Source organism: Pungitius pungitius, chromosome 16 (genome assembly GCF_949316345.1).
Source record: "Pungitius pungitius chromosome 16, fPunPun2.1, whole genome shotgun sequence".
Classification (NCBI taxonomy): domain Eukaryota; kingdom Metazoa; phylum Chordata; class Actinopteri; order Perciformes; family Gasterosteidae; genus Pungitius; species Pungitius pungitius.
This window is the reverse complement of record NC_084915.1, coordinates 11,603,781-11,622,847: the sequence shown is the minus strand read 5'-3', so window position 1 is coordinate 11,622,847 and position 19,067 is coordinate 11,603,781. Positions and strand designations below refer to the sequence as shown.

Below are 19,067 nucleotides of genomic sequence, written 5' to 3'. Positions count from 1 at the left end.
CTCAAAAACAAGATCAGAAATTCAATCAAAGAGCAGAGCTCAGCCAATAGGATCTCGGTGTCTGTGGCAACAGCAGCATCAGCTCGAGCAGTCATTGGTCCCGCGTTTCACTCACGGATGGATGTAATTGGCTGATAGCGTGCTGGGGCTTCATTGCCTCCATGGCAACATTGCTTCCTCATTGCTCCGGGAAGGTGAAAAGGAGGGAAAGAGGGGAGGCGACATCCACCCAGACGCTACCTCTACATTATTCATCCTTTGTCCCCGAGTGCATGTAGAATGTGTGTAGTAGGGTTTTGAAGCATACGCACGTGTGCGCGTGTGTTTGTGAGAGTTTTTATACGTTGGTAACGATTGGTTGGTACCTGACGGGTGAACCCGGTGCAATAATTGCACTCAGCGGTGCAATGCATCCAGCAACACAACAGCTATAAATATGTGTATACACACACACACACACACACAGACACACACACAACTAAAGCTAGACGAGTTCACGGCGAACACAAATACAAGCTTCGGAGCTTTATTTCTCCCGATGGAGCCACAAACAAACTGCAGAAGTCCGTTTTTACCCGGCCTAAACGCGCACATCTGGAAGGTCCACCGGCATTGCGTCGTCCGGTCTACGCGCAGCGCGCATGCGCAGACACCCCCGTGAGAGAGGACCGGATGAGAACAACACCCACCAGAAACAACAAAAAGCCACGCCGGCTTGTTTGTTGTCGTTTAGACTTGTTTACACCAGCGGTTGTAGGAGGAGGGGGGGAAGATGCTCGGCAAAGGGTGGGGTTAGCAAAGAGAAAAACATCACGCAGGAATTAGGGTGGGGAGGGGTGTGTGTGTGTGTGTGTGTGTGGTGGGCGGGGGAGTTACTGTGCGCCCCCCCTGTATGTGTCTGAGCATGGAGGGGGGGGGGGGGGGGGGGTTTAACGTCTGTTGACAGGCATGCCGGCCTGCGAGCTGGCTGGCTGTTCCCCCGGCAGTGCACACGATGACGAGATGGCAACAGGCACTCCGCGTAACACGTGTTCTCAGTTGCCATCGCAACCTGCCCTCGGATACAGCGTGCTGGTTGGACGTCTGCGACGGTTGTTGTTCGGAGAGGGCTGATGAAACCTCGTGGGTGAGGGAGGGAGGGCGGTGCGGCGTGGAGCCGCTTTTCCCGCCTCGGCAGAAAGTGTTGCTGGGCACATTATGGGTCAGCTCGGTAAACACGATCGGCACCTTCCCCGAACCCCCAAAAAGCACCTTAAACTTGGTGTTCGACTGTTAAATCCAGAGAGATACTTCTAATTAGAGAGGAAGCGAGATAAGCCACTGATCCCGACAATCTCACAGCATAAAGGCAGAGAAAAAGAACCATTTAATGGGATTATCCTGGCAGTTTGAAGTTATTTAATTTGGGTTTATTCCTTAATTTAAAAACTGAAAATGTACTCTTTGAAATTACAGAGTCAGCATTTAAGACGTTTCCATACTTTATTACACAAGTTCCAAAGAAAACTTTACAACAATGAACAGTAAAACAGACCAACAATGAGAAAATTTAACAAATTAAGGAAAGCGAATAAATGTCTGTTTCTGAGAAGATTTGGCCAATATCTGAGATTTATTTAGTCAATTCTCAAGTGAAAAAAAGCCAATAACATGCAAGACTCAAACGCAGCCAGTTTTAAAAGACCACATTTGTCATTACCACTGATAAATTGTTGAAAATGATAAAACGCTAATTGACAGCAATCCCTCAAGCCTCCACGCTTGAGGAAGGGAACAAAGAGAAAGTGTGTGGGGCCGGATCAATACAGCATTGTGCTGAGTGTGCAGTCCGCCTGATGAAAACCTGCACAAATAAACATTCTGCTCACAGCGTACACTCGCTGTGCACTGAGACACACTGGAAAGATGGTGCCGCGAGCCACGCGAGCCCAACTGACAACATGATTGATTACGTTTGCAGGCGGCCTTTGTTTCACCACCGGTGATCAGGAACAAGCCGAGTGGAGGCTGTGTGTCTGCAAGGTGAGGCTAGGACAGAACATACTACAGAGGAATGTGGTCTAGATTAAATTGTGAGCAGGAAAAAGGTGAGGGACGAGACGTCACCGCCGACACCTGGACGAAGCCCCGCTCCCAGACGTCTGTAGGGGTCACGCCACATCGCATTCGTTCTGAACGCCGATCTCCTCCAGCCGCTGGGCCATGGATATGACCAGCATTTTCATCTGTGATTGAGGAGGCAGGACAGATGGGGAGGGTTGAAAAAAAAAAAAAGAGAAAAGGTTGAAGATGTTTGAGATACGAAGGAAAGAGGGCAGATGGAAGAGGTGGGATATCAAGGACGGGGAAGAAATGAAGGAGAAAACGGACAGGTGGGAAATTAAAGGCGCAGCGGGATGAAAGAGGGGTGGAGTTAAGATGAATGGGAAAGTGGGGGCAGCAAGAGACAGATCACTAAGTGTACAAGAGGAAGCACCCAAACAAGGGTCTGCCAGACAGACCGACAGAATACATTAACTACGGCGGCCTCATCAGCTACAGTACAGCAGGGACAAAGGGCTGGTTATTGTTTCATCCATTTTTAACTACTTCATATGTTGCTACCTTCATACTCGAAATACTCAGCAAGGTACCAAAAAATAACTTTTAGTGGACCCCCGAAAAATGATTGAATTGGGTATTTTACTTAAAATTTTGACGAGACAATTGACTGCTGGCAAAAGAGCTCTGGACCCCAAAATCAAAATACAACGCTTTATGGAATCAAATTAAAGTGAGACTTGTCAGGGTAAAAGCCATTATGATTAATGCTGGAGGACATGATTTGAGAAATCCACGATTTTAATTCTTGACCTAGACAAAGCCCTTTATGATCTTGTTACAATGTGCCAATGGCTAACGAGGAATAATGGCTTAGAAACGACCAGATTGTGATGCAATCAGCGAGTAACCATCGTTCGATTAATCTTCAGCTTCCTCACATAGCGATTAAGCAGGTGATAAGGTGGATTTAAGTGGTAAACTATAGCAACATAACATCAGTGACATGAGATTCTTTGTGTGAGAGGAACTTAAGACTTTGATTGAATTATTTAAAAACGTAACTTTGCATGTTGCTCAGATGCAAAGTTATTTTTTGTCTATAGTCCGTATTGTTCTAAAGGAAATCCAGAGACCACTGGCGAGTAAACAAAATACCACGCACAGACCTTTCATGATCAAAACATGTTTTTCCTCTGACAAAGATTCCTCAACATGCTTTCCATCGCATCTATTGTCCTCGCTCCAAGAGGGTGGGAGGGAGAGGGGGTGCTGCTGCACACTGGCGCTACCTAGCGGCCTTTCTGAGGCTCCGGGATATTTTCTCAGACAAAGGACATCAGGAATAACTTCGGCAAGTGCAACATTATACCAACGATAAGAGTGCCTTCTACATTTCATAATGATAATTATACAAAAGGGTGAAATATCAAAAAAAGAGAATTAAAAGTTGAACAATATAGAAAATGTTAAATAAATAGATTTGGATATTTGGACTCAAACATACTGAAAATATGCTTCTTTATTTGAACTTAATCTAAAATGGTGTGAAGTATAATTCTTATTGCAAGGGAAGACACGGTGGGATGAGGTAATGTCTGACACAAACGTCTGCCCATCAGAGGAGCCTGGGCTTCCCAGAACAGAGCTGATGTCATCATTAGTGCAACCTGTGCATTCATAATCAACGAGAGAGAGAGAAGCTGAAAATAGACGCGAGAGCTCTGTCCATTGTGACTCATAACTGGCAACATGCAGGTCAGCTCTGCAGCTAAAAAAAAAAAAACCTTTTTAAAGGACTAATCATGACCTGTGTTGTGGGAAATAGTTCTGGTTACACATTGCACTGAGCATCAGAGCAGACAGTCTGCTCAGTGGATGAAACATTTGATCTCACAGCAATAAAATAACTGAGAAATGAGACAAAGACAAGCAGCAGCAGTAATTTACCTCTGTTAGCTGTTGTTCCACGATGCCTCTGTACTCCAGTGTGACCGGCTGCTCTTTGGGGCCCTCTGCTGCCAACATCTGGCTCGCAGAGCCGAGCACATAGCTGAATATTAGACATAGAGGAATATTGGGATGCTAAGTGCAGGTACGAGTGGGAAAAGCAACAATAAAACCTGTATAACAAATTAAATGCCATCACATCATTCCAACCGTAATAAGTAGCCCCGTAAAGTTGTCGTTTGTAAAGTTTTTGTGGGAGGGATCCTTTTTGAATAGTATGAGGCTGCTAATTTTACAAAATAGTGTTTTATTGTATTTCGGAATGCAACTCAAAACATATCTTTATTATAACTTGGCATTTAAAAAGACACACAAAATCAAAACAGGCCAGGCTTTTAACTGCAGGTCGGTTCAGTGGCTGATGTGACACAAGCACTGAACAAAATACACTTTAAAAACAAGGGGCCATGTTTTTGAGTCAAGACAAAACAGATACTCATGTTCCTACACAGAAAATAAGGCCTCAATTTGAGTCAAGACCATCTTCTTGGATAATGTGAAATAAATTGGTGAACAGCATTTGCACGGTCATGTTTTGATTCAACACACGTTGAATGATAAAAATCCCCCTCAAAATAAGCCGACTTGACTCCAAACGTCCCTCCTGATAGGTCTACGTACCTGTCAAGATCTGCCACGTTGAAACAGAATGTAAACCTCTTGTAGTCGAGGTTCTTAGGCGTTGATGCGAAAACCATTCCAAGCACTGAGTGGCAGCCTCGACAGAACAGATCCACGATCAGACTGCAGAGGGAAAGAAAACACAGGAGGACAGTTTTAATCTGACAAGTACGCATATATAAACTATAAAACGGCAGAGGGTTGTTTGTAAATGTATTACAAAAAATAATAACGTATCACATAATTTTAAAATGTTTGGTTGGGGAGTGCTGTGGTTAGAGAAAGGTAACAGCAATGGGTCTTTTGTACCAGACTCCAAATCTGTGTACATAGTGTATCATAGATCATTTTGATTTACTCATTTTTTTTAGGTTTTAAATAAAAGTATTGAATGGAGAACAAAATCAGGATTAACAAAATGGAGGGTTGTCCTTCGGTTACCTGAAGGCCTAGAGACTGAAATAGAACTAAAGTACAATTATTCAGGTGTTAAGGGTATAGCTTATGGCAGATCAAGAGTTCACACACAAAACGTAAATGTTTAATGAGACCTTTCCATGTGATACTGTAAAATGTTGTTTACTTGACTAATAATATACAATAGCGTAAACTCTGACAGCAGATTTCCTGCAGCATAATGGAACGGAGTATTTGTACAAAAAAAGGGTTGCACTGATACTTCTCACTGAGTAGAATGGTCCAAATGCATCTTATTTAACGTTTTATCATGCAAAAGGGACGGAGTAACGTTTAAAGCAGTACAAAAATACAAAGTAATATTGTGAAATACGTCATGCAATGACGTCATCACGCAACACACTCTTACCAGAGAGATCGTTTACTCGCGTCGTGCAGGCGTGTGTCTTTTCCAACCACGACGTTGTCAGTGACCCCTACAATTAAAACAGCGGGGGGAAAAAGAGAAAGAAGAAATTCCAAATTCCGGGCCTTTGCAACTGCATTTGAATGCATCATTCGGTCTGCCTTTTACCAACTTGACGTCAGCAGGCTCAAAGTTGACGAATACAACTAACAGTTAAGTTAGCACAAATGTACAAAAGCATGAACACTACATCATTCGGAAATGGCTGGGGGAAGACAGCGGACGAGCTAACGTTACCCACTTTTCAATCTTATTTGGTTTTGACCGTCTTCGCTTCCATCCCACGACATCGAATCCCCGACAGGCAACTTGCACTTCCCGCAGATGAAGACTACGGGCCCGTCGTCCTCGTCCTCCTCTGCTTGCCCAAAAAACTTTTCTTCGACCGCAGTGGAGTCTGTGCTGGACTCAAACGTGGTGTGGATAATTTCCTTTCGCTGTTTTAACTTGCTTTCTCTCGCCGCCATTTTTTGTTAGTTTCACCAGGTTTTTCCCAAACAAGCTGATTTGAACTTCCGCGGGTTGTTGACGGGTTGAAGCAAAGATCACTGAGGTAGCTAGAGGACGCGAGATGAGTTCTTTGTACTTCCTGTTTTGTCTGTTAAAGGAAAAAAAGAGAAGGAAAGAACCCCGAAGCTTCTTGTTTTTCCTCTTTAGGTCAAAGACGAGCAAATCCCGTTTCATCGTGGCCATCTCAAGTTATAGTTTTGTTTTCACACCTGCATTTTAAGAACCATATATAAATCTTAACCATAACATAGAATATAAGTATGAACTACGTGAACTATCTTGCTTCAATGATTACCTTTGGAAAGTAGGATGGAACGTGAACCGGAAAAAAACCATTTTTTTTACCTGCGTTTGCATAATTTGTCACCTTTTCGCAGTTAGCTATTGAATTCGTCACCTGTTTTCATTAAATCAAACAAGGAAAGTATCAAAAGTAGCTTCAACCTTTGTTCCAGCTGCTCATTGGACAGTCACCCGGAAGTAATTTAAGGGAATTTTTGGTGGCGCTAAATCTGAGAGGGAAAAGTTGTCGTTTGTTTATTTTTAAGTGCTGTTGGACTACATACAGACTAGAAACTGTTTCTTGCAGTCTCCGTCACTTTGTTCATTCACAATGTGCGAGAAGATCCAGAAGGTAACGACATGACGTAAGAAGTGAACGCGGTGATTGCCGTTGGGCCTTTGTTGACCTTCCCGTGTCTTGCTCAGGTGAACAGCTGGCTCGGCGCGGTGTTTGGGGATCAGCCGGTGCCACACTTTGAAGTCAACACGAGGACGGTGGACGTCCTGTACCAGCTGGCCCGGTCCAGTGAAGCCCGCTGCAGGGAGACGGCTCTTCTCACGGAAGACCTCAAACAGAAAGCGTCCGAGTATCAGTCCGAGGGTGAGCTGGGTATAAATGCGCTGAGATGTGGACTGACAGTGAGTTTTGGTCTATATTTAAAAAGAGTACATGATAATCGCAACCATCAGCAACACCTATTTTGTGGGATAACTACTTTGTTCGAATTTCTAACTGTTAGAATTGTGCACACTAAAGTAATAGCTAGGACGTAACTGGGAAAGACGTTTTAAAGGGGCGGCCCAGAAACAAGCCACTGCATATTGCTTTATTACACAGGGGACAGTGAGATCTTTTTTTCTTTTCTTTTTTAAACCAATGTTGCCTCACACATCTGAGTCCTTATTGTCGTGAGTGCATTGTTAGTTTAAGAAGAGATGAAGTCCAAAAATACAGACAGATACATCAATGCTGATTGATGCTTCACTGTAGGCATTTTGGTAAAGTGTAAGACACTTCACTAAATCTCACCTATTCACACTAATTCTCCACAACTTTTTCTCAGATCTCAACTATGTTTCCTCTTTCTAGGGGCTCATTACCGCGATGTCCTCGTACAAGGCTTAGGTCTGTCCTGTGCAAGCTTGTCCAAGCCCGCTGATGACTATTTGTCCGCTTTAGTGGACACGGCCATGGTACTTGGGGTCAGAGACACGTCGCTGGGCAGGTACACTGACTTTGCACTTTTGCTGTCTCCTCCTGACACCTATTTTCCCTCCCCAATAGATGTGAAAATGAGCATTTAGAGACTTCACAGCTTGACTTTTATGTGCACATCCTATCTAGCTTCATGCCAGCCGTGAACCACCTCACCGACTCACTGCTGGAAGAAGAGAAGTCCGACCGGAGACTCAAGAGGGAACTTGTGGCTCTGAGGAATAGACTCAGCGCCACTATGGTGCTGCGGAGCAGCTTGCAAGAGTAAGAACATGGGCGACTCTGGCCTCGTGATAATTTACCACTGTTACAGTAAACGCAAGTAAATTCTCCACCGTCGTCAGGGACATCAACAAAACTGTCAAGTCTCAGTCAGTGGAGAGCGCTAAGGCGGAGGAGAGGATGCTCAACATGGATTTTGTTAAGGCAAAGGCTAAAGAGCTCAGCAGCCGGCGGGAGAGGGCAGAGGTACGTTGTGATGTCACACCATGTAATAGCGGCATAGCGCATTGAGGGGCTGATGCGTGGTACAATACACTGCTATTGAAAATGACAAGCAGGGGAAAACATTCAAGAGTGTCATCAATCGGCGTGTTTTGTATCACAAGGGTTTGTGTCTTTGTGGGAGGTTTGTGCTCAGTGAGAAAATGAAGAAAGATTGTACTAATGACAACGTGCTATGCCGTCTGAAGAGGCATTAATTAGCCACGGCAACAAGCCCGAAAACAACCTGATGGCATAACAAGAGTCAATTAGAAGGGTGAAGGATGGAAAGGACGAGTAGTCTCCTGCAGAGGGAAGGGAGACACACTTTAGATTGTATTAGCTATTATTTGTTTCCTCTGTGGAGCTTCCAATTGTATTTTAACGCCCTGCTTCTAACTGTCAGAAGGAACCAGATATCATTTCTTATCCTATTTCATCATGCGATTTTGGGTTGAAACGCTTCACTTTCTTCCATAAATCCCACAGGCTCAACTCGTCTCCAGGAGCATGGACAAATCTGTCACCCACCAGGCGATCGTGCAGCTCTCTGAGGTAATTACACGAGCAGCACAATGGAGCACCGTGGTGAGGAAGATGTAACGCGTTGTGCTTTCAGGGTTTGAAATTCGTCTTCTGGTTTTTTTCCCTCTGTAGGAAGTCGCTATGCTGAAACAAGAAATAATCCCCTTGAAAAAGAAACTGGAGCCTTACATGGACTTGAGCCCAGTATGTTTGTTTCTGTTATTTATGCCTAAAAAATGTAATGTATGTGTATTTTTATCAAGTCAACCGACTTGACAATTGGAAGAATCACATTTAAAAATAACTCTTTTTCACTTGACTATATATCTTTTTTCCTCCTAAAACGATAACAGAGCCCATCTCTTGCTAAAGTGAAAATAGAAGAAGCAAAAAGAGAATTGGTAAGTATCTAAAAAAGTTGATTCAATGATGGATGAAATGTGATTGTTTACTTTTAATTTTAAAACAGATGTGTCTGCTCGATTTCAGGCTGTAATTAGTTCCCAACTTGAGACGAATATGGATTTCAAGTGAAGATGTTTGAAGTGTAAATGCCTGTTTCCAAAAAACTAATAAAGTAATTGTTTCCATATCTTGTTGACTCCTTTTCAATGTCTTCCAGCAGCCAACAGAAGTTTCAACCACTGTGTTCCTCTCCAACAAATCAACGGGTTTGCACGTTCAAAGTGAATTCAGTGACCTCTGTAGACAGGAAACGTGTGTTCTATAAAAAACAACTTAAAATATTTTGATAAACGAGCCATGGAGTTTTTTCACAGTTGCGGCAAAAAAACAACAAATTGTGATCTTTCTTTCCTTTGTTTGATTGGACATGTTCAGTTCGTCTCACCTCCTTCCTGTTTGTTCCAAAACATCATCGAGACACTAATCAAATGTTTGGTCTTTAGTTCGCGGTCTCTACTATCTAATGAGGGGGTTGTGCTGTAACAACATGGCATGTGTACGTTTTCCTTTGATCAGAGTTGGTCTGCTGGATGTATATTAATCATCCTTCTGGCCACACAGAGACGGGTCGTCTTATTTCAATGGCTTCAGTGTGTCGGAAATATGTTTTTAATATGTTTGGATTGTCTCGATGCCAACCTCGGAAGAATCTTTACAAAAGTGATGAACACATTCGCACTCTAACAACAATAAAGACTTTTAGAGACTTTAACGTCATTAACTGGAATCGTAGTTGCTAATGTGTGACCGATATCATTGCAATTTTGTAATTCAAGACTACAGATCTGCATATTTGAGGACTTGTTACGAGTACATTCACTTCGGTGCCATGTGACTTTTCCTCTTTGGACCTAAAAGTCTTGAGTCTTGTCTAGAAAACAAAGTGCAGGAAACATTTAGAGTTTGACAACAAAATTCCACAGGCTTTGCAGGGATAACTGCACATGAAAAGGGGGTTTGGAGCCACTCCCATGGTGCCTAAAGCTAAAATACAGAGAATGAAACCAACTGGGGGGGCCTGTTGACAAGTTTGTATGCAAAATATCACCTAGCAGCCCCTCCCACTGCCAGTCTTCCGGCGTGGAGACCCAAACGACTGTGTAGGTCTGCGTTGCATGTGACACACAGATGGACCCGGTTACCATGGAGGAGGTCATGGATGTGGGCCTGGGAATTCTACAATTTACCCTGTAGGCCCCCTGCTTCATTCAAAGGCACCACGGTAAGGGCATCAACATTTTATGAAAAGGAACAAAGAAAATATATCAGTCAGTAGAAGTACACTTGGGACCCACGTAGACTATGTATATTGGTTCTGGGTCCCTGGCACCATCTTTGACTCTCATTGCCTACTAATTTGAGGAATGCTGTCTTGAACACAATATTATTCTCCCTGTTTATACCGACATTGGACCATATAGATTTTGGATGGGACAGCACCACTCTTTCTGATGATTTGATATATATATATATACATAGTACCAGTTTGGATTGGCACTGTATTATATATGTTTCTTTCTATAAAGATAAACACGCCAACCCTATAAATAAGTTTCGAAAATGACATTTGGAATGCACAGTGACAGGGCGTTGATTAAAACTATATTAAACGCAGTGTGTTGTGTTTATTCACAGCAGTGAGAGAGAGAGGAAGAGAAAGAAAGGAGAAACCTCTCTTGAATGAAAGCCTTTTGCCATTATCCAAAAGGTAAACATGTTAGGGAGGGGGGGGGGAGGGGGGGGGATAAAAGGTCCGGCCAGTGCGTCATACCATAGACCGCTTCGCCCCTCTTTCCCTTTAAAACAGTTGTATCTGCCACGCCCACTCCATAATTCCCACGCAGCTGTTCCTGTAAGTCGCCTTCAGTTTCCACGCGCATCCTTTCACGTCGCAGCGCGTCCGATCCGTTCAGCGCCGGCTCACTTCTGACTAAGCGACTTGTTGCGCAGCTGCTATTCTTCATTCCTCCTCGGACGGAGGAAGCTGGGGAACTCTCTCTCTCTCTCTCTCTCTCTCTCTCTCTCTCTCTCTATTTCTTAACTGCGCGTGTCATTGCGCACGGTATAAGACGTATTTTTATTTGATGGAGTTGTGTTGCCCACAGTGATACCTCCAGTGTGTTTTTAAATTATGATCTCAGAGACAGTGGATCCGAGCCATGAGCTGTACGCGTCCTTTCCACGGAGCAGACTTTAGCCACAGCCTCTTCTACCTGACTTTACTTCTGTGGACCAGGCGCATGAGTGGACTGGCTGACTTTTCAAGTAAGATGATAATGATGGTGATGATGATGATGATGATTGTGCAGTGGGAGAAGGAAGTGAAGGAATTGATGAGAATGGTTAACGATCACAGGAAGGGCTGTTGTAGAGAAGCATGGGGCTGTTATAAGTGTACCTGCTGTGTTTAGGTGTATGCCTGGAGGGGGGGTTCCACTCAGAGACTCTGTCCCTACCAGCCATTGCTAACAACATGTGTTTTCTTCATAACATTTAATCTGCATCTAATCTAATTAAATCCCTTCCTATACAAGAGTCCCTTTCTATGAGTGAAATGGGACATAAACGCCTCGAAGATAAGGGACTCTGGATCAGAGGTAACTCAAGCGCATCTGCACACCATCCTACAAAAGGTGGGTCATGTTAGGTTGAATGCCAGCTGGCACACTCTGCCATCCAGGAAAGAGATCTGGCAGTCGGCACTTTGGTGGGTTTTTTCAAAGCAACGTGAGACCACTAACAAACGAGGCCAAACACGCTGATCCGAAACCCGATTGAAAAAACAACAGCGACAGGCCTTAAAGGTAGGGGTGGGTAATCTTCACAAATTGGCAGGAGCACATCCGTTTAAAAAAACATGAAAACATGAAAATCAGTTTAGGGATGCCGCCTCTTTTCTAAAGATAACAGCAGCAGTGACTAAGAAATGGCTAAATCTAGCAAGAAAGTCGCCAAGTCGACACGTGTCAACGCTGACAGCTGGTGACCTCACCTCCCTCCGAAAGCCTCCCAGGAAACATTACTATTATGAACGTCATCATATATTTATATATATATAATAAATGTTGAGCTAGCCTGCCCCTATTAAACTATCTAGTTTGAACATGGTATTAAGTTGCCTCAAACTTTAAGCCCCCCCCCTAAGTAATACTTGATCCAGCAGGACCCCCGCAAGCCCACAAACCCCTGGGATTGTTTGTCCTTTATATGATTAACTGAATTTAAATGAGTCCTCTGGTCATTTTGTAGTGCACTCCCATGAAGTCCGGGGGCTCACAAGAGCCAGATCAAATAAATCAAGAGTGAAAATGACTCGACTTTCAGATCCTCTTCTGAGGCCCAAGAAAAAATGTTGGCTCCTAAATTTCCTATAACGCACCTTTCAAACCCCACGTCTCCCAATTCCTATTGCAGGCTTTCTCATAATGTTTTTTTATTTCTGTGGCCCAAGCTGAGGTTTGGCTTCTTTTAACTGAGTTCTTTAAGCCACTGTTTGCACAGGCTGAGAAATCAGCTCAAACGGTGTAAAACCCATTTTGTGTCACAGACTACCTGTCCCGCATCATCACCAGTCACTCTGCTCAGGCGTGTGACGGACAGCCCCTGCGACTGTACTGCCCGCGTCACTCCACCATCTCCATCCAGTTCGCCTTCTACGGGAGCGGCGTGGCGCCGGCGTGCAGATCCGACCCGGGCCCCCCGCTCGCCGCCCACAACCACAGCTGCTCCTCTTTCACGGCCCTGCAGGTGCATTTTTATACAGCGGGGGCCCCGTACGCCTCTTTTCTTCACTCTCACCGGGTCACTTTTGGTTAGTTGGGTTAGGCTGACGGGGTTTCCCCCCCCACATATGTTGGATGGCGGTAGATTTATAAAAGACACGGCTCGCAGTATTCCCTTTACACTGTATAACTTAAAATCCATGGCTGTGCAGAAGCTGCTGTCGGAGTGTCAGAGCCACCGAGATTGCCAGCTGCCTGTTAACCACCTTCTGTTTGGGAGGGACCCCTGTCCCGGCACCACCAAATACCTCCACGTGGACTACAAGTGTAAACCAAGTGTGTCCCTTTTACCTTTCTTTCACCGTGTTCACACGACTATGTCTTTATCCTAATTATGCCCCTCCACCCCCCCCCCCCCCCTCGCTCAGCTGAACACAAAAGGCATGTGGTGTGTGAGGGGGAGACGATGACCCTGCGCTGTAAGCCCCCCAAGGTTCTGAACATCTATGCAGCTGTCTATGGGAGAAATCTGGGCCAGACTTCCACCTGCCCCTCACACCTGACGAGACCACCCCCATTCGGTGAGTTAACGGGGTCTTCAGGACTCTCGCGCCGTGCTGACTAACAGATTATTAAGTTCAGACTCCTGCAGCTGAGATAAAGAGTGCGCGCACACACACACACACACACACACACTGTGTTCCCTGTTGAATGAGTGCTCTCTGAGTCCGTCTTCCTGCTCCCTATAGAGTGTCTGAACCACGAGGCCGTGCAAGTGGTGTCCGCGTCCTGCTACGGCAAACAGAAGTGTGCGGTTGCCGTTAGCAACCAGACCTTCAGAGACCCCTGTTTTCCAGGAACCAGGAAGTACCTCAGTGTGGTCTATTCTTGTGGTAGGACCCTTTCTGCTTCCTCATTTGCAAGATACTACCACTAGCCTGTTGACAAATTAGAGGCTTGATATTAGGAACAGGCTTACGTAATGTCAAAGGTCTTTTGGCCTAAATCCTTACTTGTCAGTTCTTTCGCTGAAGCGTCGTAGTTTCCTATTGTGAATCCTTATCTGCTGATCTCATCGTGTCACACCCATCATCACAGTAGCCGGCGATACTGGGATGTGACCTCGCATTTGAGGGTTGAGGCTGGCATCCTGGTAAACTTCCTGCGATTGGCACGGATGCCAGTGAGGTCATGCAGCAACATTGTTCATGTATCAAAGTTTGCAGATGTGACGTCGGCCTGGTTGCCAGAACTCTTTGGACCATCTAGCCTCGTTGGCGCCATCTAGCCCAAAAAACCCAATGTGTGTTAAACCTTGTCGAAACCTTGTGCATCGATATAAATACCGTCCCTTCTGTCTTCCTTCCAGTAGTACCACAGTCGTTGCTAAGGGAGGCAGACCCTGACGCGTTCGCCTCCACTTCATCTCCTCCCGTGGACACAGAGAAAGGTAACGGCTCCACGCCGCCCGTTGCAAGCTTCTTCTGCGCCATTTAACTGACGTCACGATTGGTGTCATTCCCGCAGCTGCTCCTGGAGATCCGCAGGGCTCTTTCCCCAAAGGGTCGAGGAGGCCCCACAACTCGGGAGCCGTGATGAGCAGCTCCCTCCTGACCTATGGCTACATCAAAGGTGAATACGTCTCGCCATTGATGTGCATCCTAACCGTGTTTATGCATCTCCTTCCTTGTTCCCATGTCCCACACAGAGCATCCAGAAATGGCCGCACTGCTGTTCACCTCCAGCGTGTGCGTCGGCCTGATGCTCACGCTGCTTGCCGTGTCCGTCCGAGTGACCTGCAGAGGCCGCCAGACTAAAGGTGACGGGCACGCGGCCGCTCCTCGCAGCCCGGCCGCGGACCGCCGGGAGGAGGACGACAGTGATGGTGAGGACGAGGATGAAGAAGATGAGGACGATGTCGGTGAGCGAACCGGGAGCACTTTGATCTCAGCGGGGGAAAGGAGGGCCATGCGCGGCTGGGAGGAGGTGACTCATGTGAGCGAGGCAGCGGAACTGGCGGAGAGGATTGAGCGCAGGGAGATGATCATACAGGAGATCTGGATGAACGTGTACCCCAATGGCAGCTCGTGTTGAGTAGACTGGGACCAATCAATGCCGCTCAGCACCTTCTGGATTTGTTCAGGAGTCACCGCAGCAGCTCTTGCTTTTTTTTTTTTTTTTACCGTATAAAGCTTTGAAAGTGTTTTGCAAGTTTTCAGGGGGGGAGTCAGTTTTAGGAAAAATATGTTCGGATAAAACTGCAGCACCAGCCATCGTCGAAGGATTGCAGTTTCATGACACTAAAAGGCTGAATCTGTAGACAATTATTTAGAGACTGTGGATTAAGGCCTATTTTGGTAGATAGAGGTTTAATCTAAGCATCCAGGAAAATAGGTTTATTTAAGTGACGCATACGGTTTTCATTAAGTCCTGTTGCTTATGTGGGAGGATCTGAGACCAAGAGGGTGAATGGTGACAACATCAGCATCTTAAGGACAATTCATAGTTAGTGGGAATGGGTTTTAACAAAAGAGACTCAAACCAGTTTAATTTAATATAAAGTGAAGTTTCCTTTAACCATAAACCAATGACATCCAAACTATGCTTAAGAATGATAAAGTGTATATCAGTAAGGCTCTTGTAGACAGTGATCTGACATGTATAGCTAATTGTTATGGCTGCAGCTTTCGTTAGGTCATTATGTAAAACTCACAGTAGATGACATTAATTGGAACACGCAGCTTTTGATATTAGATGTTAGTGGGCACAATATTGTATACACATTTGTGACTACCTTAAATAATATATACCTTTTAATATTCTTTATCCCTTAAATCAGCAGCTGTATTGAACTACAATAAACTATAGACCAAAGAAGGTGTTGGGGAACAGTTACAAATGTCTAAATGAACCATGAAACACTGGTGATCTGGGTTTTAACTCCAGAATACTTTAAATCATGGAAAATGTCTGGATTAAACATAGAAAAAGATTTGAAATATCATTCAACTCTGCAGGATTTTAATTTTTTTCTTCTCTGATTCACTGCATTGACTGTCAACAGTTGCACAAGGTGAAATTAAACTCTCTCTGTTTGAACTCTACAACTTCCTCGTGCCTGCTGGGACAAAAGCTGGAACAACCATTTACTATGTTGCAACGTCCTGCCTCAGAGCAGTAAGGACTTTCAATGGCGTGTGTGTGTGTGTGTGTGTGCGTGCGTGTGTGTAACTGACCAGGGACAAAGAGAGGAAAGGTGTAGCATCCTTGTCCTTGCACTACCATGTAAAACAGTGTTCCTGATGAATCACTACCTCTGATTGTCTGCAACATTAAAATTTTATTCAGATAAGTCATACTGGAAAAAGTTTTTAAAAAAAAGTTAACTTCCGTTTGCACAGCTTCAATAAAAATGGAACTGGTTGAAAGTAAAGAAATACAGGGATCAGATGTAAGGTTACATAAATTGTCCATCTTTCTTTCAACATCTCTCGATGTCTTCCTCCAATTTGAGTTTAGTTGAAGATACTATTTGAATGCTAGTCTAGAAACACATCCTCTACAAGGCATTTAAACACATGTGCCCTGTGTCATTTTTTCTTAAGCGCCATGAAAATTCATTATAAAACTATTTCAGGACTGTGATAAGGCTGCTTAGTCTGTTGCATAAGGAGCTGGAAACAACCTTCTGGCAGAGTGGCACACGGGTTCATCTCGGCCCCCATTTGATGTTGGTGAGGCCTTGAAACTGTTTTCTGAGGGCCTGTCTGTCTGACCACTCCGAGTCCAGGTAGCTATCATCGTCCGCCTCCTCCAGTTTCTGAAAATGGCACATCGCGTACAACGTAAACATATTTATTTTCTGCGTGCACTGGTTTTAAAGTCCATGAGTGTTCAGTCTCTTTAGCCTTTCCTCACCTTGAGCTCCTCCTGCCTCCTGTATTGATGCATCATCATTTGTTTCTGCTGCTCGTCGGTGATCAGAGGCTCCCTCGCTGGTTGCCCTTGCCCTTTCTGACGGGAACGGCAACAAATAGAAAAGTAAAAACACAATACAACCAAAAGCCCTGTTTGCACTCCCTTAAGGTGGGCTGAAATGGCTCTGACCTTTTGGATTTTCACCACAAGCTTTGTCTTTTCATTTTTGCCAATGTAGTCTTGCAGTTTTTTCCCCCTCTGCATCTCTTTGCCAGCCCACCATAGCTGGCACTCGTCCTCTGTGATCACCTGCAGAGACGCCTGAGGTACAGATGGATGCAAGAGAATGGAGGGAGAAAAAGTGATTATTGAAGACGGACAGTGAAGATAGAGTCACTTTAAAAGAATCAAACAATTGTACTGTTACTAACATATGCCTTTTCTTGTAGACTGACATTTTTTTATGGCCATCTGTAAAAAAAAAAAAAAAGTGCTAGGCCACAGGTTTGGTGGTTTACCTGCGTTCCTGAAAGGTCTTCTTGGTTCTCAAACTCCATCCTGATGGGGTCATGGGGCGGCAGGCCCATGGGGTACACAATCATGACTGCACCCCTTAGCGGATCCAAGGCTTCCGTTACCATCTCCACGGTGAAACAAACATTGGCTTCAACTTGTTTCTGGAAAGTCGACGAGAGACGCACAATACATTTAAAAAAAGAAGCTGAACAAGCCTATAAAAAAAACTTAAGTCGACACTAATACTCACTTTAGAGATCAGGGCCTTTGCGTCCTCAACGGTTCTCAACAAAATCTGCTTCATTTTATCATTTGGAGCTGGTAGAAAGTAAAGAGATGGGATAGGATTTTTATTTTATTTTGGCAGCATTGAAATTAAATAACATTTTACAACATATATTCAGTAAAAAAAATGTTTTTAATGTGTCCAAGTCACAAGAGTGATCTAAATTCAGAGGCAGTTTGCAGCTCACAGCTTCCTGACAATGTAAATGACCTTAAGAATAACTTCCTTATCAAGACAATCATGAGTCAGTCTCACCGTGTCCGTTCCTCCTCCCCATCTCGTCCACCTTGAATACCGGCCCGTTGCTGGGCACACACCTGTCCTCCCATTCGTCCTTGAGTTTCAGCTCCACAACCTGCTCCTCCGTCAGCCCCTGCATGTTGGGTGGCAGCGTGACGCCGTGGTCGGCCAGCTCCAGGATCTCTGAGGGCACATCGAGTCACAGGAGAAACCAAAGTCAAGGTGCGCACCTCGGGGCCGAAAAGTAGCGGAAAACCTCAAGGTTCAGCAGGAAAATGAATAAGCGATAGGAAACCCCTGTCGCGAGTCAATTGTTTAAGAATATAAAAACCCATTCTGGTTTTTAACAAACATGAAGGACTAACGTCTGTGCACTAGATCCGTTGATGGAGGCCAGTGGCATGAAGCAGGTGCCCCCTTGAAAAGTGAAGCAAGATGTGCGAGTTTAAAATGAACCCAGTGGGTTTTTACCTGCACATATTCGGTCCACTTTGAGTCTCCCGTTGTAGATGGCTGTAATTTGCTGGATCACCGTCTCCAGAGGCGAGTCCACAGCCGTGTTGAAAAGAAACTGGCTCTCGTCCCCGCGCTTCACGTGCAGCTGCACCATGTCGCAAAGTAGGTCACCGGCCGTTCACGAGCTAAACAGGGGGAGAAGTTACGGGATACACGGCGAATGGGAATCCGTTTATGGAAATGAACCCCCACAACAACGGAAACACTTGCTCGCGTGTACAAAGAGGCTGTTAGGATCGTTATGGAAACGGTGTAACCATAGAAACCGGCTGTGGGCGTGCGCTTCCTGAAAAGCTGGCTTCTAACTAACGTTAGCTTGCTGGCTGATAGCTATAATTCAGTTGATTTTGAATAGCCCCAAATCACCCAAAGAGGGCTTTAAAATCTGCACAAAATAATACATCCTCTGTCCCATAACTGGGACAGTCCAATGGCCTTCGTATGGGCAACGAACAACTTCAGCTGTTCATATTGAACTAACGCCATCTCAATTATAGGTATTTCCTCCGTTGTGAGTAATAGTTAAGAGTTATAGCACTTACATGTGCAGTCAAACGGTGAGCAAGAAGCATTACACACGACTTGAGACTGGGCTCGCAGCGTGTTTACAAGCAGTCACATCCGGACACTTCTTCGTGTGAACTGTTTACGGCAGGTTTAAAACAACCGCAGCACCATCATTGCCCTCTGGAGGCGAATAATGGTAGCACGGTCGCCAATGGGGATGTGTGTGTGTGTGTGTGTGTAAAGCTTGCTATGTGTAACCTTAGTAGAAAGGCATTCTTCAGTTCATTGATGCTGATGATTCACTGAGCAACTCCTGCCTCACACAAT

At 44.9% G+C, this 19,067-nt stretch overlaps 4 protein-coding genes across 7 annotated transcripts; 2 read left to right on the top strand and 2 right to left on the bottom strand.

Annotated features, from left to right (window-relative positions):
- Nucleotides 1-1,463: 1,463 nt before the first annotated feature.
- Nucleotides 1,464-6,147, bottom strand: mis18a (MIS18 kinetochore protein A). Its single transcript, XM_062558221.1, has 5 exons — nt 5,796-6,147; nt 5,498-5,564; nt 4,672-4,794; nt 3,991-4,093; nt 1,464-2,225 (listed from the first exon to the last, which is right to left on the bottom strand). The coding sequence occupies exons 1-5, from the start codon at nt 6,019-6,021 to the stop codon at nt 2,151-2,153; spliced, it is 594 nt and encodes a 197-aa protein (XP_062414205.1). The 5' UTR covers nt 6,022-6,147; the 3' UTR covers nt 1,464-2,150.
- Nucleotides 6,148-6,442: 295 nt separating this feature from the next.
- Nucleotides 6,443-9,315, top strand: haus1 (HAUS augmin-like complex, subunit 1). Of its 2 annotated transcripts, none has more exons than XM_062558220.1 (9): nt 6,443-6,698; nt 6,773-6,947; nt 7,437-7,572; nt 7,692-7,826; nt 7,907-8,030; nt 8,535-8,600; nt 8,703-8,774; nt 8,924-8,971; nt 9,196-9,315. In XM_062558220.1, the coding sequence occupies exons 1-9, from the start codon at nt 6,678-6,680 to the stop codon at nt 9,298-9,300; spliced, it is 882 nt and encodes a 293-aa protein (XP_062414204.1). In that variant the 5' UTR covers nt 6,443-6,677; the 3' UTR covers nt 9,301-9,315. The 2 variants fall into 2 exon arrangements, with proteins under 2 accessions (XP_062414204.1, XP_037324386.2); XM_037468489.2 differs by lacking the exon at nt 9,196-9,315 and adding an exon at nt 9,060-9,162 and having other exon boundaries at nt 6,454-6,698.
- Nucleotides 9,316-10,164: 849 nt separating this feature from the next.
- eva1c (eva-1 homolog C (C. elegans)) lies at nt 10,165-16,059 on the top strand. Of its 2 annotated transcripts, none has more exons than XM_062558127.1 (9): nt 10,165-10,257; nt 11,177-11,300; nt 12,583-12,782; nt 12,970-13,093; nt 13,186-13,338; nt 13,507-13,650; nt 14,130-14,207; nt 14,285-14,389; nt 14,466-16,059. In XM_062558127.1, the coding sequence occupies exons 1-9, from the start codon at nt 10,195-10,197 to the stop codon at nt 14,849-14,851; spliced, it is 1,377 nt and encodes a 458-aa protein (XP_062414111.1). In that variant the 5' UTR covers nt 10,165-10,194; the 3' UTR covers nt 14,852-16,059. The 2 variants fall into 2 exon arrangements, with proteins under 2 accessions (XP_062414111.1, XP_062414110.1); XM_062558126.1 differs by having other exon boundaries at nt 14,127-14,207; nt 14,466-16,058.
- cfap298 (cilia and flagella associated protein 298) lies at nt 16,060-18,887 on the bottom strand. 2 transcript variants are annotated; one of them, XM_037468029.2, is made up of 8 exons: nt 18,776-18,887; nt 18,189-18,358; nt 17,733-17,900; nt 17,442-17,509; nt 17,194-17,352; nt 16,865-16,996; nt 16,676-16,771; nt 16,061-16,577 (listed from the first exon to the last, which is right to left on the bottom strand). In XM_037468029.2, the coding sequence occupies exons 2-8, from the start codon at nt 18,325-18,327 to the stop codon at nt 16,467-16,469; spliced, it is 873 nt and encodes a 290-aa protein (XP_037323926.2). In that variant the 5' UTR covers nt 18,328-18,358; nt 18,776-18,887; the 3' UTR covers nt 16,061-16,466. The 2 variants fall into 2 exon arrangements, with proteins under 2 accessions (XP_037323924.2, XP_037323926.2); XM_037468027.2 differs by lacking the exon at nt 18,776-18,887 and having other exon boundaries at nt 16,060-16,577; nt 18,189-18,344.
- Nucleotides 18,888-19,067: the final 180 nt, after the last annotated feature.